Source organism: Fundulus heteroclitus, chromosome 7 (assembly GCF_011125445.2).
Source record: "Fundulus heteroclitus isolate FHET01 chromosome 7, MU-UCD_Fhet_4.1, whole genome shotgun sequence".
Lineage (NCBI taxonomy): Eukaryota > Metazoa > Chordata > Actinopteri > Cyprinodontiformes > Fundulidae > Fundulus > Fundulus heteroclitus.
The window spans coordinates 24,430,855-24,449,081 of record NC_046367.1 but is presented as its reverse complement, the minus strand read 5'-3'; the positions used below and the strand labels follow the sequence as shown (position 1 = coordinate 24,449,081).

At 39.3% G+C, this 18,227-nt stretch overlaps 1 protein-coding gene across 3 annotated transcripts; it reads left to right on the top strand.

Annotated features, from left to right (window-relative positions):
* The first annotated feature begins 5,338 nt into the window (after positions 1-5,338).
* On the top strand, positions 5,339-9,794 carry sox21b (SRY-box transcription factor 21b). Of its 3 annotated transcripts, XM_021321848.2 has the most exons (4): positions 5,339-5,503; positions 5,823-5,897; positions 8,417-8,533; positions 8,676-9,794. In XM_021321848.2, exon 4 carries the CDS (start codon positions 8,695-8,697, stop codon positions 9,436-9,438), a length of 744 nt encoding a protein of 247 aa, XP_021177523.1. In that variant the 5' UTR covers positions 5,339-5,503; positions 5,823-5,897; positions 8,417-8,533; positions 8,676-8,694; the 3' UTR covers positions 9,439-9,794. The 3 variants fall into 3 exon arrangements, with proteins under 3 accessions (XP_021177523.1, XP_035995133.1, XP_021177522.1); XM_036139240.1 differs by lacking the exon at positions 5,339-5,503 and having other exon boundaries at positions 5,541-5,897; XM_021321847.2 differs by lacking the exons at positions 5,339-5,503; positions 5,823-5,897 and having other exon boundaries at positions 8,100-8,533.
* The last annotated feature ends 8,433 nt before the right edge of the window (positions 9,795-18,227 follow it).

Genomic DNA, 18,227 nt, shown 5'->3' with positions numbered 1-18,227 from the left:
CAAAACTTAAACAAAGGTTAAAAAGGTGGTTAATAAGCTGGAAAGCATTTAGTGTAAGCACCTTTGATGTGCTCTGCAATGTTAAAGATGAACAAGTCACCTTTTGCAGTTTTTCTATTTCTTGTTACCCTGAAGGGCGACGACGCCTCTATGAAAGACCAAAAAAAGAAAAGCGTGTGTTGCTGCATTGCCACGAGTTCAAGGAGATTGGATCACTTTTTGTTTGCGTGAGCGGCCTCAATTCAGCTTCCACATAAAGAGCGGGAGTCTGGGAGAGGACTGAGAGAGAGCAGTCTTTGTGAGGTTGAAGGAAAGGGTGGATAAAAAAGAAAAATTGCCTCGGTGCATCAGTTTTCTCTGATCCCGACTGAAACTATAAATGTATCTTAGAGATGAGCTATCTGTGCCACAAGCAGGCCCCCTTTTCTTTCCCCTCTGTCTCTGTGATGAGTTAGCAGGACCTGCAGTGATAAAGCTGATAGAAGGGGGCCCGCTATCAGGTGGCAGTCTGGGTAATTACAACTCTCCATTTGGGGCTTTGCAGCGATGCAGCGGGGATAAGGGAGGAAATAATGAGGAAGAGAAAGCCCGGCGATAATGTATCTCCTAAATTGTTCAAAATAGTCCATCATGGGAAAAAGTCATCTCGCGGCCCGCAGGTAAACAGAATCGTACAGCCGGGAAAGTAAGTATCGAACTCGTCGAGGTTTTTCCTCACTAAATACACATCACCAGTCAAAAGTTTGGAAACACCTTTGCATTCAAGGGTTTGTCTTTGTTTCTATTTCTACCTCTGGGAACGCCCTCAGGACTGTAGGGAAGTCATTTCAGGTGACTACCGTATGAAGCTCATGGAGATCATTTCAGTGTTGTGTCAAGCAATAATCTAAACAAAGCGGGATTATTCTAAATCTAAAATATGAAAGATGTTTTGAGGAATTTCACTCTTTTTGTTTTTTTGGTTCTCTGCTTAATTCTACATACTTTGGCTTGATAGTTTTAACGTCTTCACTATGTAGCTACGGCGTAGAATGCACTGTAAGGAATAGCTGTTGAACAAAGGTGTGTCCAAACTTTTGACCGGTAGTGTACCTTGTACCAAAATGGGTGTTTCAACATGAAACTCCCATAGATGTCAGTAAAAACCCAAGTCAACCACATCAGGACAAATAATTCTGTAAATTAAGTTACATTTAATAAAGTAGAATAAATGAAGGGATGGGTACTCAACAAATGTTGCGAGACAGCTGTAAAAGACATCGAAAGCCACGAAAATATCTGAAATTTGATCGTATTCAACAAGCAATCTTGCTTCCATTAGAGAAAATATATACCAGTGGTTTAGTCACGATTAATAGCTTATAAAAGGGGTTCTCATTGCCAAAATGTCACCCAAGAAACTTTTTATGATGAGTAAAAGCAAAGAGCAAAGAGACGTTTGCAACCTTGCCATAGCAAAAAAACATAATGATAGTATTTGTGGCAGACATATTTCTAACCCCCTCAAATGTTTCATCAACACCCATAGGAGTCATATTCCTGGAGTGGAAAAATGAAACAATATTGCACCGTAAACTGGAGATGACCAAGTTTTCCTTGCAGGATGCTTGGCATTGGAGTCAAGAGAAGTATTTTAAAAAGTTGACAAAAGACCCAAGTCATTCAAAGAGAGCTTCAACAGAGAGCTTGATGGTCCCCCAGAAACACCATAAGAACAGTGACAGCGAAGATGAGTAAAAACAATGATCCCAAACACGGCCAAGTAAACTGTCAGTTTTGATAGATGTGTTAAATAAATTTCCCTAACTATGTTCAACACTTATCTTCTGTGCCATACCAGCTTAATACACATCATTTATAGACCTAGTTGTTGAGATTTCTTTGTAGGTGTGGATTACTCGGATTGTTACCGACATCTGGAGAATGGATTCTGTGTGAATAGCCCTATTAGAAATATATTTACTCAGATAAAGGATATGTTCAATACTTATTCCCCCCCCCCCGCTGTATGCCCGGTGGGCGTGGACAGTGATCACAGTTCACAAATCGGACTTCTCAAAGGCTAGGAAAGGCCGTAACTGTTATTTTTCTTTCTTTAATGATACGGGGAGCCATTTGATTGCCGCCGCTGTTTTGTGTGCCCCTCGGGGTGCGGAGATATTCTGCAATGTGAGATTACGTATAATACTTTGACAAGCGGCGGTTTAAAGATGAAGGTCTTATCAGCCCCAGCGGACTCGGCGTGCTTCTGTGTTGCCATTCTCCCTTGGTAATGTGCTTTCAAAGTTTGTTGTATCTGTCAGTTCGGGTCCTCGAAGACTCGGCTGACAATCACTCCTCTTCTCTCTCGCCGTCGTTCTCGAAACACACGCATGCACACCTACACACCCCCAAAGGGCCTTTTTGCCTTTTTCCAGTCCCCCAGTCTTTGATGCACACCGCTCCGTGTTGTGTCGGTGCACGGGCTGCGCGTTTGGTTGTGAATCGCGGCTCCCTCACCGAGGGATCACGACCACTATCAATAGTATTTCTACTAATGTGATTAAGTTAATACTGCGCTCTATGAGGGGATTATATCTCAATTCCTCTTGATATGCGTAATATTTAGGTTGTGGTTGAGTAAATATTTTGGTTCTTCACCAAAATAATTCCCACTGAGACAAAGACACACAATTCTGCCCTAAGGAGCAATAAAGACTGTATAATTAGAATGATTAAAGAGCTGCACAACTCATTTGGCAAGCATTGAATGTATTTTCAGAACACAACCTTCAAAATAGGTCACATATTTAGACCACGATAGGGGGGGGAAAAAAAACAACTTTATTCACCTTAATTATACGTTTTTATTTGAGACACTCGGTGTGACTCATTGGAAGTGATGCTGAAGTCGCCATTGTCTCCCTCAGCAATCCCATCATAATGTTGCCTTGCGCTTAAGCACGTTTTCTGTGTATTGTAGCAGCCGTAAAGACACCTCATTAGACAAAATGCCATCTTATTCACGCGCATTCATCTTTAAACTATAATCAATTTGGAGCGTTTTACAACCTTAAACTGTTTGTCATTAACTCTTTATCAGAGGAGAGATAAGACTCGGAGGGGAATGGTGCATGATGGTGACAGAGTGACTTTTCAGACTGCTCCACATCATGCGGTTAAAGATACTATCCAGCGGTCCTTTTTTTTTTTTCTGTCGCAAACAAATTTACTCTGTAAATAAAAACACCCGGAGGTAATGAAGTATGGATTCACACAGTGAGATTTAATAAACTGAAATGTCTTTTAAAAAGTTGGTAATGGTCCACGTTTGGGTTTGGGTCGGTGACGTCACAAGGGGCAGAAGAACTGAGCCGCTCGGGTGGCGGTAGACGTGGGCCAGTTCCCGGTATCAAGGTATACCGAGGTTTTTAAAACGTAGAGTTTTAAAAACTGCTCGACATTTTCCCAGCTTTCTTAGGATAAAGCAGTGTTGCCCCCCTTCCCACCTGTTGCTGTGCACTGACTGTCAGCAGACGGACAAAAAAAAGACAGCATTGTCTGAAATATTGACAAGAGAGCTCTGATCACATTCAAAGCAACAACTGGCAAGCTAGCATGGGTTTTGAATACTTTTTGAATGCTATGGAGAGCCAACAGCAGAAAGGTATAATCCGTGGTGCAACAAGAACTTAAGAACTACATTTGAATTTAGGAGGTTTTCTCTCTACATCTTTGCTTAAGTGTGAATTACAACCAAAATGCACCTGAGTAATAGAAATAGGCACCCTTCTTATAATTCTATTTAATATTATTTTAGTGGTAGCCTGAATAATTGTTGTATTTCTGTCTTGAATACAATACATTTCATTATAATTTCTGTTTTAGTGTAAACACCATACTTCTGTGGTATTTTTTACTTATACCAGTGGACAAATATCTTGTGTTTATAAACGTTATGGCGGATGAGCGATATTTACTGGATTTTGCCGAAGAATTTGAAGCGACCGAGTCACATTTGAGTTGCCAGGAGGTTCAACCTTATATGTCTGAGCAACAGCTTGGCATTGCTGATCTGAAACAGTGATGGCTGCCGCTGCTGAAACCAAATCAACGATGACAATATTTACCATCAGAACTTCAACCTCTATACATTTTTTGTGTTGCTGTTTCAGTTTTTCAAACTGATTGGTTTCCATCCTTTCATAAAATGGTTAACTGCACCATTCCTGTTGACACCTTTGTGATTTCCCAGAACAGTGACACTGCATGCAGTCTGAACTGAAACCACTTTAGCTGACCCCCCAAAAAAATAAACTTTACTGTTATTACGTATTACCATAATGACATCTGACTACTGAGGGTCTTTTCTGAGTTCTTCCATGGTGTTGACTGGAATGATGACAACAACAACTTGGCTTGAAATGACCCATGATAATGACATCTTGCCATTCTAGCCAGTCTCTTCACAAGCCCTCTCCATATATCAGAAAATCATGCAGTCTTCTCCCATATGGCGCAGAATTAGAGAAAATACCTCTGAAATAGAATTACTTTGATTAAAAAAAACAAAACCAAACAAAACACTGGTAACCTCAGTGTGATATATAGATGGAAGACTGTTTTAACGGTGCAGCCTTTATCATTATTCGTTAATAATTTACAGCAAAAGAGAAAAACAAACTGATTTTTTTTTTACCTGTATTAAATAAACAATATATGAACTGAGTTTGGTTGATTTTTACAGAAAAGTTTGCGAGCAGCTTAAATGTTTTGATGCGGAAATGTATTTAAAATGCTTGGATTGTTCTTTTGCTAAACTGTAATGGAAATGGATAACAATACGGAAATATGTTATCGCCATATAATATCTTACATAGCGTTAAAATATTATTGCAAAAAGATCACTGCTAAAACATAATTATAATTTCCACACTTATGTTCCCATTCATCAATACAGGAATTTCAGATAAATTCTTGAACAATTTTGGTCAATGTTTGTTCTTATCTGAGTAAATCTTGCATCTGATAACCATCCATTAAATCAGGACATGTCTTTTAAAGGCTTTGAACCATCAGAAAAGCTCAAAAGGGGGAAGCTGACCACCTTTTTTTATATTTTTTGCCATTTCCCCTTTCGGCTCGGCCTCCACAAGAGAAGCCGCGGCTGAGGAGGAAAATTGAAAGATGGAGGCAGAGCTGTGATCAGGCAAGCAGAAAGAAAAACCCACATCAGGTACACAATCAGGACCCCTCCCTCTTCCTCTTCTTACAAAACCTCCCTGATAATGAGCCAACTTTCATGTGGCAGTAAATACTCCCCCCACTTTGTGCGGGTTTGAAGTGCCAAACGCCAGATATTGTTGTTTACCCTCTCTTCTTCTTTTTTTTTTTTCATAGTCAGAGAAAAGCCATCTGATTGCAAGAGGTCAACCCGTGTTTCCTTGAAATCAATGTATCCACAGACCTGACTCCTCTCCCTCCTCCTGCTGTGGGAGAATAAGAGCTTGTGAAGGATGAGGAGGTAAGTAAACATCCCACAATATTCTGTAGTGCATTCATTGCACTGGCTTGGATTATCCGGGGAGTCCTCATCAACTTTCTTCGTAATTTACTGTGCCTGCTCCGACACTTTGGAGGAGCGTTCGGTTGAATAAAGTGCTGGGTGCTATCATGGAGCCTCTCGCACCTCCAGGGGGACTTCTTTAACAGAGTGATGGCTTTAGTGCTTTAGTGTGAACTGTGTGCGATCTGTCCGAGGAAGGGGAAAAAAAAGTCCCCATGGGCTTGTTGTTGCTGCTGTCTGCTTTCTATTTGCATGATATTTCTTCCCCCTTTTTCAGCCTTATCACTGCTTCGCTGTGAGGAAGGGAGCGCTGGCTGCCGTCTCAGAGGTTGGACCCAAGCTTTATCAGCAGGTAATTCTGCCACTCTCACAAACTCATGTTGAATTATTTAAGTGTTTTTTCTAGGAGCTGTGTGTGTAAAAAAAGGGAGGTGGAAAGAGGGGGGGGGGTCAGACTGGAGTGTTTATTTGTTTTAATCAGATTTCGATTAATCTAGAAAAAAAGTGATAAATTAATGATTTGTAAAATGCAGCTCTGGAGGAAAGACGTTTCTCTTATTTAGCTATCTGTAGGTTTGATTAGGACAAAAAATGCTTTTATATTTTGTAATCAAAAAGGTAACATTTCTCAAGTAATTGCTAAAAAAGAAATTGTGATTGCGGGCATTTAATTTGAGGGAATGTGAAATGGACAAAATAACAGAAGATGCTGTTTTCAGACCTCATTCAAAGGGAAATAAAACATTTATTTTTAGACATCACTATTCTTTTTTTTTCTTTTTTCTTTTTTTTTTACTTAAGAAGAATTCAGAAATCAGTATATCATGGAATAATCCTGATTTTCATCAACACCTCTTATACATATCCACATTTCTTTCACGCTGCTGTTAGGTTCAAGTGATAACCTAATCCCTCATTAAGCAAAATCAGCTGCGCCCGAGTCCCCTGTTTTTTTTGTATTTATTTTTTTCCAGAGTTTGCAAATAAAGAAAATCTGAATATTGATGCAATAATGTCCACTATACAACAAAGGGATTGTTCCATTTTAACTCTTTTAATAGAGCAAATCCGCCATAAACACCCCAAGTCAACCAGACCCACCATGTTGCTTGCCTAATTTGCCAGGACAGGACATGATAAATAAATGAATGAATGAATGAATAAATAAATGTGAACATTTTGATGATCAGAAATACAATGTATGGCGCATTAAGAGACACTGAACAGGGCCCAGACTTATAAACCGTTTTTTAAAAAGGGAGGTCTATTTATGACCACAATAAAAAAAAAAAGGTAATTTCCTATAGTATGTAATATGAAATACAACCGACCTACAGTAGAAACGTTAATAGGTATTTATCAAAAACAAAAGGACAAATGAAACAAGAAAGAAGGTCCCACTGAAGGCGTCCATGTGCGCACACGCGTCCAGTCCGACAGCAACTTTCACCACTGCAAAGCGTCTGCGCATGCAATTGTGTTTGCACGCTTGTGTGATGAGAGGCTGCATGCTCCCGCCGAGGGAGTGGACCGCTTCTCTGCAGGAATGTTATCGGGGGCCTGAATGACAAGCCCGACACACAAAAAAAAAAAAAAAAAACAGGGTGGTGGGATGGGGGGTGCAGGGAGGCGCGGTGTTGAGAGATGCTCGGGTCGGTTTTGAGACAAGCAGGTCTATCTTTCATCTGGTCCTTTTCTGTTATTTTGGCGCGGATCATCTTCACTTTGTCAGCGATCCTCTTGAGACAAAGGTGCCCCCCCCCCCCCCCCCCGAACCCTCTTGTTAACATTTTCTTTGAGTCCTCATTCAACCTTCTCCGTTTACAGCGTGTGAGGAAAACGTGAAGAAAAATAAAATAAGAATAGAAATATTGGTAAAAATTTCAACAATGTGCAAACTGATTAGGACAGCGCGTTTAAGGGACGGGTGAATTGAATGGACTTTTATATGCTAATCTAAGCGCACAACCTACAGCTTAATTTGTCATTTAGAATTTTGCTCAATGCAGCCTCTCTACTTTTTGGCACATATAATTATGTACATCAGGAGAAAGTCCCAGAACAAACCTACAGTCTGTGCAACAGGTCCCGCAGATAGCTGTAATTGCTTAGTTGAATATTGGACAACCTAATTTCCAGTTGTCGACTCGCTGCCCTTGGGAAGCTCCTTTGAAGTAAACGTGGAAATGGGAGGGAGGGGGGTGATTTCAAGAAAGTAATTAATTTTAACTGAGCACGATTAGAAACACTTCAGACCTTCTTAATACTTTTGCTTATTTATTAAGCGAAAATGAAATAAAAGTGACATAATCAGAAAATGAAAGAGCGCATTTTTTACCTTTCTTCTTAGGGGGAGCGGCTCCCAGGAGGAGGGGAAGACACCTTGAGGATTAGAAGAGCGCAAAGTGGACAGATTTCTTTCTAATAAACGAATACATATGAAATAATGATATGATATTTATGTATTTTTTTAAATAAAAGGGAAACGTCTGATTTAAATAGTTTTATAAGACGAAACAACCTTGAAAAAAGACAGAAATTCCCACAAATAACCACTATCTAAGAAAGCCAGCTCCACATACAGCCTTAAAAAGGATAAATATCTCAAAGATGAGATGCGTTCAAAAAGTCCCAGGGAAATTATAAGGAGAAAAAAAAAATCAAGGTCTAGTGTTAGTGCGCATGCGTGAGCGCCACTTTCACTACCTGCCACACACAATCCGGTATTTCACATGGGGCAAGCGGGAGCTGTCATGCACTTGTGTAGAGCGCTGCTGCTGCGCGTTTAGGCTGACAGTCTCAGGCGACAGGAGGAGAACAAGACACGCTTTTCTTATTTTTTTTTATCATTATTATCATTTTTCACTAAAGGCACGTCACTTTTGGATGGCACTATGACGCTGGAACAATTTGAGCGCTCATAAGGACGCAGGAACTTGAAGATTTCACAGGATAATCCACGGGTGGGATGAAGAACTAAAGTCTAGAGTAAGTAATAAAACCAGATTGAAATAATGTCATTATTGCGAAGCTGCTTTGTCTTGTGTGTGTGTGTGTGTGTGTGTTTTTTTCTCTACCAGTTTGGTGAGTTATTAAAGTTTTATTTTGTTGACTTTATATTTTCTTTCAGAGAGAGAGTTTGTGGCAGTATGTCTAAACCGATGGATCACGTCAAGCGCCCGATGAACGCCTTCATGGTCTGGTCCAGAGCCCAGCGCAGGAAAATGGCTCAGGAGAACCCGAAGATGCACAACTCCGAGATCAGCAAGCGGCTGGGAGCGGAGTGGAAACTTCTCACCGAGTCCGAGAAGAGGCCGTTCATCGACGAAGCCAAGCGGCTCAGGGCGATGCACATGAAGGAGCATCCAGACTATAAGTACAGACCGAGGCGGAAGCCCAAGACTTTGATGAAAAAAGATAAGTTTTCCTTCCCGGTGCCCTACAATCTCGGGGAGCACGACGCGCTCAAAGTTAGCGGACTTTCCGCCGGAGCGCTCTCCGAATCCATGATGGGGAACCCGGACAAGGCGGCGGCGGCTGCGGCGGCCGCGGCTGCGAGGGTCTTCTTCAACCCGTCCATGTCCGCGAACCCGTACTCTTTTTTCGACCTGGGATCCAAGATGACCGAGCTCTCCCCGCCGTCCTTTCCTTACGCATCTCCTTTGGGCTACCCGCCGGGAGGCGCGGCGTTCACCGGGACTGGCGGCGTTGGCGGCGGGACGCACGCCCACACTCACTCGCACCCGTCGCCGGGTAACCCGGGCTACATGATCCCGTGTAACTGTACGGCCTGGCCCTCGGCGGGGCTCCAGCCGCCCTTAGCCTACATCCTGCTGCCCGGGATGGGGAAACCTCAACTTGAACCTTACCCTGCATATGCTGCGGCGTTATGATAATTCCGCTTCAGAGATGTGACTGATCTGTTCATGCAAGATTTTTTTTTTTTTTTTGTTATGCATGCAAAAAAGAAAAAAACTTGTACATGTGATGAAGTGCTCGTCCTCTCAGATATCACATGTGTATGTACATTGATTAATGCCTTTATCTAAGGTAATGCTTATTTAGAGAACTCTCTAATCCACCGTTGCTCTGCCAGGAAGATGACTCGACAAGGAGCACAGATTTGAGCTGTTGAGCATCTTTTTCACCTGCAGGACTGACCTGTTGGAATCAATGGCCAATGGGGCCAATGACCCCCTCCTGCTCCTCTCATCAGGACCACAATTGTTTACTTTCAGCTAGGGAGGGGGGGGGGGGGGGGGGAGTCCCAATTCATGGATCAATGAGGAGGACTGCCACAACACTGTAAATGTAAATGTGTACAGATCCAAAATGACCTAGTTTATTTGCCTTTATGGGCGTTAGTGTTTGAGATATTTCACTAGAAATACTGTGTAAATATTTTGAGTTTTTTTTAAAACCGTTTTATAGATGTCTGTAATATTTATTGTTTTAGTGGAATCTATGGTGAGCCAGACAAATAAAAAAAAAAAAAAAGGAGAAGATATTTGCACATGAAACTTACAAGATGTAATTTATTTTTAAGCTTTCTTTTTCAGTAGCAAAGAAAACAAGTTTGGCAGGAGTTGGAGGTTTATTATAATTTTCACCATTCCCACTCCTTGTGTCATGTGCGGCAAGAAAAAAAAAAGAGACACTTTTTAACTAACTCATATGGAATTTGTATGTTTTGTGTTTTCCTTTAACATCCCATTATGTACATCGAACTATTGTTGAGCAAAAAGGACTACAATAAAACCTATTCGGATTAAAAGAAAGGGAATCGCCGGCTGTATAGTTCTTGATGAGATGAACAAGATTGGTATCTTTTCTTTTTTTTCATCCTCCTCTTGCTCCTGCCTCCTCAGTCCAGTCCAGGTGAAGTGTAAGGTATCCTCCAAAGGCCGCTTTTGTCCACGCTTTGAATGGCATTACAGAGTGGGGGGTAGATGAAGGGGAAATCTAAATAAGCCCATTGTTATCAAGAGCCAAAACCTTATTTATCACAATTTTAATCGGAAGATGAAACTGTGCGCTGCTCTAAGCTTTCTTTTCCCATGCAGGGTCAAAAAAAAAAAGGGGGGGGGGGTGAAAGTGGTGGGAACAAGCTCCTCATTGAGGCTCTAAAATAACCTGAGTGTGAGAAGAAAAACAAAATAGGTTTAATTAAAATAAAAGGGTGCACCGAATAGAGAGTGTGTGTGAGGGAGTGTGTGTCTGAAGCAGGTGCGCACCGTCCGATTCTCTCAGCAACATGTTAAGAATCAAACCGAAGAGAGCCGCCTCTCCTAGATTACACCAAGAGATTAATTCATAAGGATCAGAGCGATTATGCAAAACTAATTTGGACAGTCCAGGGATAATTATCTCCGACACGGTTAATTAAACCTTTTCAGCGCTTTGCTCTCCATTGTGACACCTCGATCCCTTCTCTCCATGTAACTTCCTCCTCCTCGGCCCCCAGAATGACGCACTGTGCAGGCTTTGGATTTATTTTAAGGCCCAGAAAACAAGGAAAATGTCTATGTCTTTGTTGCACCCATTTTTTTCAATCTATTGGACTCCAACACTTTAGGCCTTTTTCAAAAATGTATTTTTTTTTCTAAAAAAATGCTGTGATGTTTATTACTTTTAAGCAATATTTCAAAATGTCCTGATCAAACCTCTGTACACCAAAGAACACAAACCAATATAGAGGCTGTAATAATTTAAATACTTTTATTTGGATAAATTTAAGTTCTTGACGACAACTAAAACAATTATTGCATTTCAGTTATTTCTTAAAAATGTACTTACTCAAGTAAATTTGCTAAATTCCAGCCAATTATAGATTATTGTGGTGTGTCACCTTATGTTAAAATAAATAAGCAATTTGTTTCTTATCAAATCATTTGTTTGATGAGAATTTTTTCTCCAAAACATTTTCACAAGATTCACTAGCAACAATTACCTCTAAGTTAAGTTAAAAAAAACTCTTCTTGTTAGCAACTTTAGCATTAGCACTATCATTAAAATAGATAAAACTGGTTTCAAACTTTTAAAATCTTTTCTGAAATGTAGGCATGCTAACCTTTACCCTCAGAACTGCAGCAAAGGTTTGTATTCATCTGGGAATTACTGCGTCTGAATTCAAAAGCTCAGGTTGTTAGCAAGTTCATCTTTCGGATTAGCACTGTCGCTAAACTAGCTAAAGCTAAATGAATACTTTTTGAATCTATTCCAACGATTTGGCGTATAAATCTTCTTCCTGACGATCACAGCTAAGATATGCTGTTCCATTGCAACAACTGACTTTGTGCTCAGCTTGCTAGCAAGTTTTGACTTTAGCATTAGCACTGTCGCTAAACTCGCAAACCTTGATACAAGCCTACATTGCTGCTCCAGTAACGGATTTCCGCGCTGCCAAAACTCTTATGACAGTTCTTGAATTTGTCTAAGTTGATGAATTAATTTAAGTATTAGCCTCACTGCATACAATAAATGACAATACAATCAGACTAAACCAACATCTTCAGTTAAATTACTGTATCGTCGAATATTTTACCAAAATAACGTAATGTTGACAGAATGTAAGCATTATTGGAAAGAAGATGCACAAACTGCTATCTTTGGTTAAAGCCAAAATAGTTTTAATAGCTAAAATTGATTATTCTCTAAAATACTGTTTTTTTTAGTGTAAAAAGACGTTGAATTACAGCTTTTGCGCATTTCTTCCACTTTCTTTTTATTTTCTTTTTCTTTTTCTTAAGGAAAGGGAGGGTGGGGGGGGGGGGCTGAAAGAAGTTCCTTTTTTCCTCCGGCTCTGGGAGCGTTTAGATGGTCGAGGAGGTTTTGTCTGGGAACAAAACGTGGGTTGGGAGGTTTTTGTGAGAGTGTTGTTTGTTGAAGTGGAGCTCAGCAAAAGCGGCTGCTTTCCCTCATTGTGATGAAAGCAATCAGTGGTATTTGGAAAACTGTTAGCATTGTCCACTTCTTCTGTGTCTATTGTGGAGGATTTCTTTTCACAAGGTTTTTTTCCTTCTTTTTCACCCGATCCAGCTGGCCGGAGTGAATAGCGGTGCAATGTGTACACGCTTTGTCCCTCCGAACCCTTCAAGTAGCCCACGTTGAATGGAGTGAGTTGACACTGCATGACAGTGAAACAACATAATAAAAAATACATGAGCGCATGAATGGAGGCAGGCGCATAAATAAATAAAATGGGTGGCCAAAACTGGATAAACTGAATGACAAAACGGTGAAAGGGGGACAAAAAGATATTTAACACGCTAGATTAGCATTAGAATGCAATCTACAAGCCAGAACAATTGATGAATGGGTTTACCGGCCAAGAAAGAAATGGACTAAATGCCTTTTGAATAGATAGGCTATGTTTTTTCTTTTCTTTTTCCTTTTTTTTCTTGGCGGGGTGGGGGGTGTTAGCTGGGAACATACGAATGGGAAAGGTGAAGATGCAGCGATGGAAAAGTTTGGAAAAACTTTAAAATTAAAATAAATCATATGACCTTTACGCCCTAAGAAGAAGGGTATATTTTGGGGTCTAACAACTTCAATTTGATTTTCACACATTTTGATTGCAGTAGGCATTGGACTTTTCAGGCATTAAGTTTGTGTTTACGCGTAGAACTCCTTTAGTTTACTGTAATTAAGATACCTTTATTAGATATAATTTTCTCTTTCTAAACGGCACAATTTTAAATGGCTTTTAGACTTAACAATCAAGGCTTAGAGCATGGCAAATGGCAAACGTGGCAATTTTACTGGAATACCTGTGAAGATTTTATTTATTTATTTATTTATGACAATCAATTTCTAAAAAGAAATGATCCACACAGCACAATTTTACGATCAGAGAAGGATATCATTTTTAAAATATCAAAATTTGTATGCTCATGTAGATTCACTTCTGTGGCTTTCAAAGGGTTTAAATGTTTACAATCATGGGAAAAGAAAACTGGAATATTGTTGTCACATTTTGACAAATTGCAGGTTTTTCTAACCTTTATCTAATTCTAAACATTTAGCCACGTGGTTTTAAAATGCTTTAACGTGCATGTGATTCCACTAAAAGGGCGCAACATCTGAACATTTCAGTTAAAAATTTTAAATACATACATTTACTATCTACTTTTTATGTGCTGTACTTTATGTACCGATAGTCAGTATGGAGGTTTTTGCATCCGATTTAAAGCAACGACTGCCTCATGTTTTCATAAGCCGCCTGCCTGATGCCCTGATATCATTATATCTCAGTGTTAAACCCTTTATGTGCCTGTAAGACATTTGTAGAAGTGAGATTAGGCAAATTAACATACATATGTATCACCAGTTCAACCGTGTTGACCTCAGAGGGATGCACAATAGTTTGCTCATCCCTAATTCGCCGGAGGGCCAAACCCCTGGAAGCTGGTGGATTATCACATGGTTTCAATGGCCTGAGATAGACCATTTCAGTATTTCATTTTTTTTTTTTTCAGACATGAATAATACATCAATATCATCTTATTTGGGGATGATTTCTCAGTTTGTTTGCAGAAGTCTGCTCCTTGCTCACCTGGCTGTCGCTACATGTGTGTGTAAGTGTGTGTTAAATGCTGGGAGACATATACAGTCAGCGATGGCCTCTCTGCAAGGAACCTCAAAGGGTCTGATCACTGACTCCTCCATCTCATTTTAGGCAAATCAAAGTGTGAAAAGTCTCTCCTGAAGCAATATCTCCATCATCAGGTTGGGTCAAGAATGTTTATGAAGGCTGTGTGTCATATTACCTGTAATCTCCCAAGTATGAACCGCTGTATTTCTTACTTTCTCTATGCTCCCAGGAGGTGAAGAAAAAAAAAAAAAAAAAAAACGCCAAAATTATCTTGCATTGCACCTTTTCCGCAACACCTCAACGTGGCAAATCAAAGCCTCAAAACCATACATGTCGCTGTGCCCAAGGTCACTGGGAGAAATGAGAAATCTCTGTGTACTGTACAGTTCACCCCCATAAACATGCCACACAGCCCTCTGAAGTCTGACTCCGCTTTAAAGAGAGTCCAAGTTTGTTTAATAGTACATAATGCAATAAGTCGATGCATCCGCGCCGGAGTTCAGAGAGGGAACGCTTGAATTAGGTTGGAGGGCAAAAAGGTGGATGGAGAGGAGGGGCTGCTGAGGTGAGTTCCGCAGGTGAGACGGTTGTACCGACACAGTGTCTAACAGAACATCAGGCTTTACACTTTTGAAGTAAATCGCAGTATAGCAACAATATATTACTATAACTGTTATTTAGATGTAAAAGGTACTTTTTTTTTTTATATCCGAAAGAGATTTCTATACCCTGACTGGACCTGGGTGTATCCTGTACTACTTTGCCGCAGCATGTGGAAAAGTTTTCATATAGTCATCATGGGTAGGAATGTCAGATTAAATCTGGGCCTTTTGGGATAAATTTCGCAAATTGGGGTAAATTCGCTACACAAAAACAGTGTTAATTAATTTGAAACATAGGAATTATAAGTTCAAGTTGTAAGTGTTGCTCGTTTTTCTGCATGTGCTGCACAGAGGGTCAAATATATACATTTAAGCTTAAATATATACATGCACCCCACTAAGATTTGGCTAAAAAATTTTTTTCTGAGAAATGTGAAAGAGAAACTATGGTCTTTTTGTAACCATCAAAAAGCATCTAGCATAATTTGAGCTATGTGAGTTAAAAACAATAAAGTTTATATATAAATAGATTTTTTTTCCCTGGCATAGAATCAGTTTAAAATTATTTAAACACATTGAAGTGAAGTCAGCTTTTCCTGGTTTGTGTTTCATCATTTTCCTCTTTGGTAACCCTTCATGATAATATATCTACATAAATAAGAATGTCCATCTAAGAAATCTCATGAAGCTGACTGAAAGATTACCAAGACTGTGTAAAGATGTCATTAAGGATAGATGTCTACTTCGGTACATATTTATGCAAAGAGATTTTTGTTTATTACCTAATTCTGTATGTGTTCAATGATAATTTTGGATAATTTTGATGGCTTCAGTATAAAGGTATGCATATATATATATATATATATATATATATATATATATATATATATATATATATATATATATATATATATATATATATATATATATATATATATATATATATGTTGCAAGGGAGTAAAGGAAAAATAAAATAAAAATGCATGAGATACACAACAAGTAAATAAGTATACATTCTTTAATTAAATTAATAAAAAACTAATTAAGTTAAAATGAATAAATATATTGCTAGTATACACTATTTAGCTATATAGAAGAGGAAGCAATTTTGAGATGTACTAAAGAAGAAATTATATCAAAATTCGATTCACTTTTAATTCGATAAAACTTTATTATTCCCCGAGGGGCAATTTAAAGATGATGTGGATGTGTGTAGAATCAGTGGTGAATGACAAACAGAGGGAATAACATTCAGGGTGAGAAGCCTGACTCTTTACTCAGCCTGTTTTCTGACTCTAAAGCTCCCACTGCTGTCTGAAAGGCCTCACTGCACCACGACTTTGGAGCTTTATTTGGTTTCAAATTAATAAGAACAAAAACATTTAAACAAAAAAAGCGAGTTGAGACTATTTTTACTCTTTCAGGGGCTACAAGTCCCTTTTTTTTGGGACAAGATCTGAGTTAAAAAAAAAAAAAAAACATCCCATGGATGCTAAAGAGCCACTGAAATCATGAAGTTAATGACCCAAAAGACGAGGCGTGAGATTATTCTCTTTATCCATCAATAAGTATGAATAATGTCAGCGAGCAGCCTTAACAAATGTTCCATAAACTGACATGACATTTTTTGTTCCACTTCCAAATGACCGCTGGCTGAGATTGCTGGCTCTCGTATTAATTCTCAGGTTTTCAAGAGAGAGGGAGAAAAAAAATACATCTATGGAACATAGAAATAATGACGTTGAAGAGCCGATGCCCCCGAGGAAGAGTCGCAAAGAATTATATCTTTCTTTAACACAGGACACAGGCAAAAAAAGATAAGTACCTGTCACTTGGCATACTCTCAGCTACATGTGCCTATCAATAAAAGAGATTATTTCTCCCAGTTATTACAACAAAGATCTGCGGGGCTCGAAGATTGCACCTTTAATGAGAAGGAATGATTTCCTCCTGCACACTCACAGCCACACTTGGAGAGAGTGAGCTGTAAAGCCATCAACACCCCCCCCTCCCCTCCCCACACCCCTTCGCAATTCTACTAGAACTTATTAAAATGAAATATTGCCAACATTAATGCACAGGGATTATTTATTACATTTTAACAGGATTATGGTGTGCAAAGCTTGATTTAGGATCCCCACACTTTATTGTGACATTGTGGCGCAGCAGTCAAATTCCACAGACTTGTTGTAATTAACAGCAGCAAAATAGATCATTTCCGAATGATATGTGGCACCAGAACTAATCTTTGCATACAGAAATGTTTGGATGGCAAATAATACATTTACTAGATTTAAACTGCCGTTCTACCTCATCCGGCATTTAACTTCTCTTAATTTTCCTTATTAATTACTTTGTCCCATAGGCCCAGGTGTCAGAATACAATATTTTGGGTGGTAGTTTATTTTAGTAAAAGTTATTGTAAGAAGTGTTTATTGCGCCCTCCATAATAATTAGCACAAATGGCAACGAAAAGCACACTGAATTAATGCATCTTTTATTGTAGCAGTAGGATCTCACACTGAAAGATAATGGAAAAAAAACTTCCATTTTTAATTTGAACACAGTAACACAGTGCGAATACATCCTGAATTGAGGAATCAATTTTTTTCTGTGAGACCATGTTTTACTGGCATCTCTGTTGTTCATACCTTGCACAACTCTCTTTTGCAGATAGCATGTCAAGGCATTTGGCACAAACAGTACTTGAAGAGGGAACTTTATACATTTTTCTCAATCTAAGGTGGTCCTGTTTTGTAAAAAACATACAAAAAAACCCCAAATACATTAAAAGTGCACCTTTCAGTTTTTGTTTCAGTAATAAAGTATTCATAAACAACAAAGCCATGTTTTAAAGAAACTTTGTTCAGAGTAAAAAGTATTTAGATTTTGAACTACAGACGATTAAATGCAGTCCAGATTCCTTAAAGACACCAATAGTCCTATAGATTAAACTTGAATCAGTCACCAACATAAAGACACTGCCACTGCATCCAGATAAACACACCTGGTGATGTCTAAATGTGGTTGAAAAGTGGGTTTGCAATGTCAAATTCTGCTGTCTTTGTTTTAGAGGACGTTTGGACCGGACCTCTGGGCCTCTCTTGTACGGCAACGCACCCGGCAGGCGGGTCTGCCTCTTCCCATTTGACCAAAGTTCAGTGTTCCAGTTAAAGTTCCCACCCCGGGCTGTTTTCCCATAGCTAATTCCCAACCCATGAACTTGTATATACTTTAATGGCATGTGCTCGTGTCTTTCCCATTTTGAAGCGTGACAGAGAGAAAACAGCCGCATTGATACTATCAAAGGTCCCCAGAAGTCCTGGATTGCTGAAAATACTTTAGTTGCATTTATTTTATAAGAATTGCTAAGGGTTACCCCCCCCCCCTTAGCAATTCTAATAAATGAACTATAAATTATCCTATAAATGATAAATGAACCTGAATCAAAAGTTGGACTTTTCTGAAATTTCCAGTGTGACATTGT

Excerpts from the sequence above, each read along its gene's own strand:
- sox21b (XM_021321848.2), top strand. The coding sequence starts at position 8,695 with ATGTCTAAACCGATGGATCACGTCAAGCGCCCGATGAACGCCTTCATG.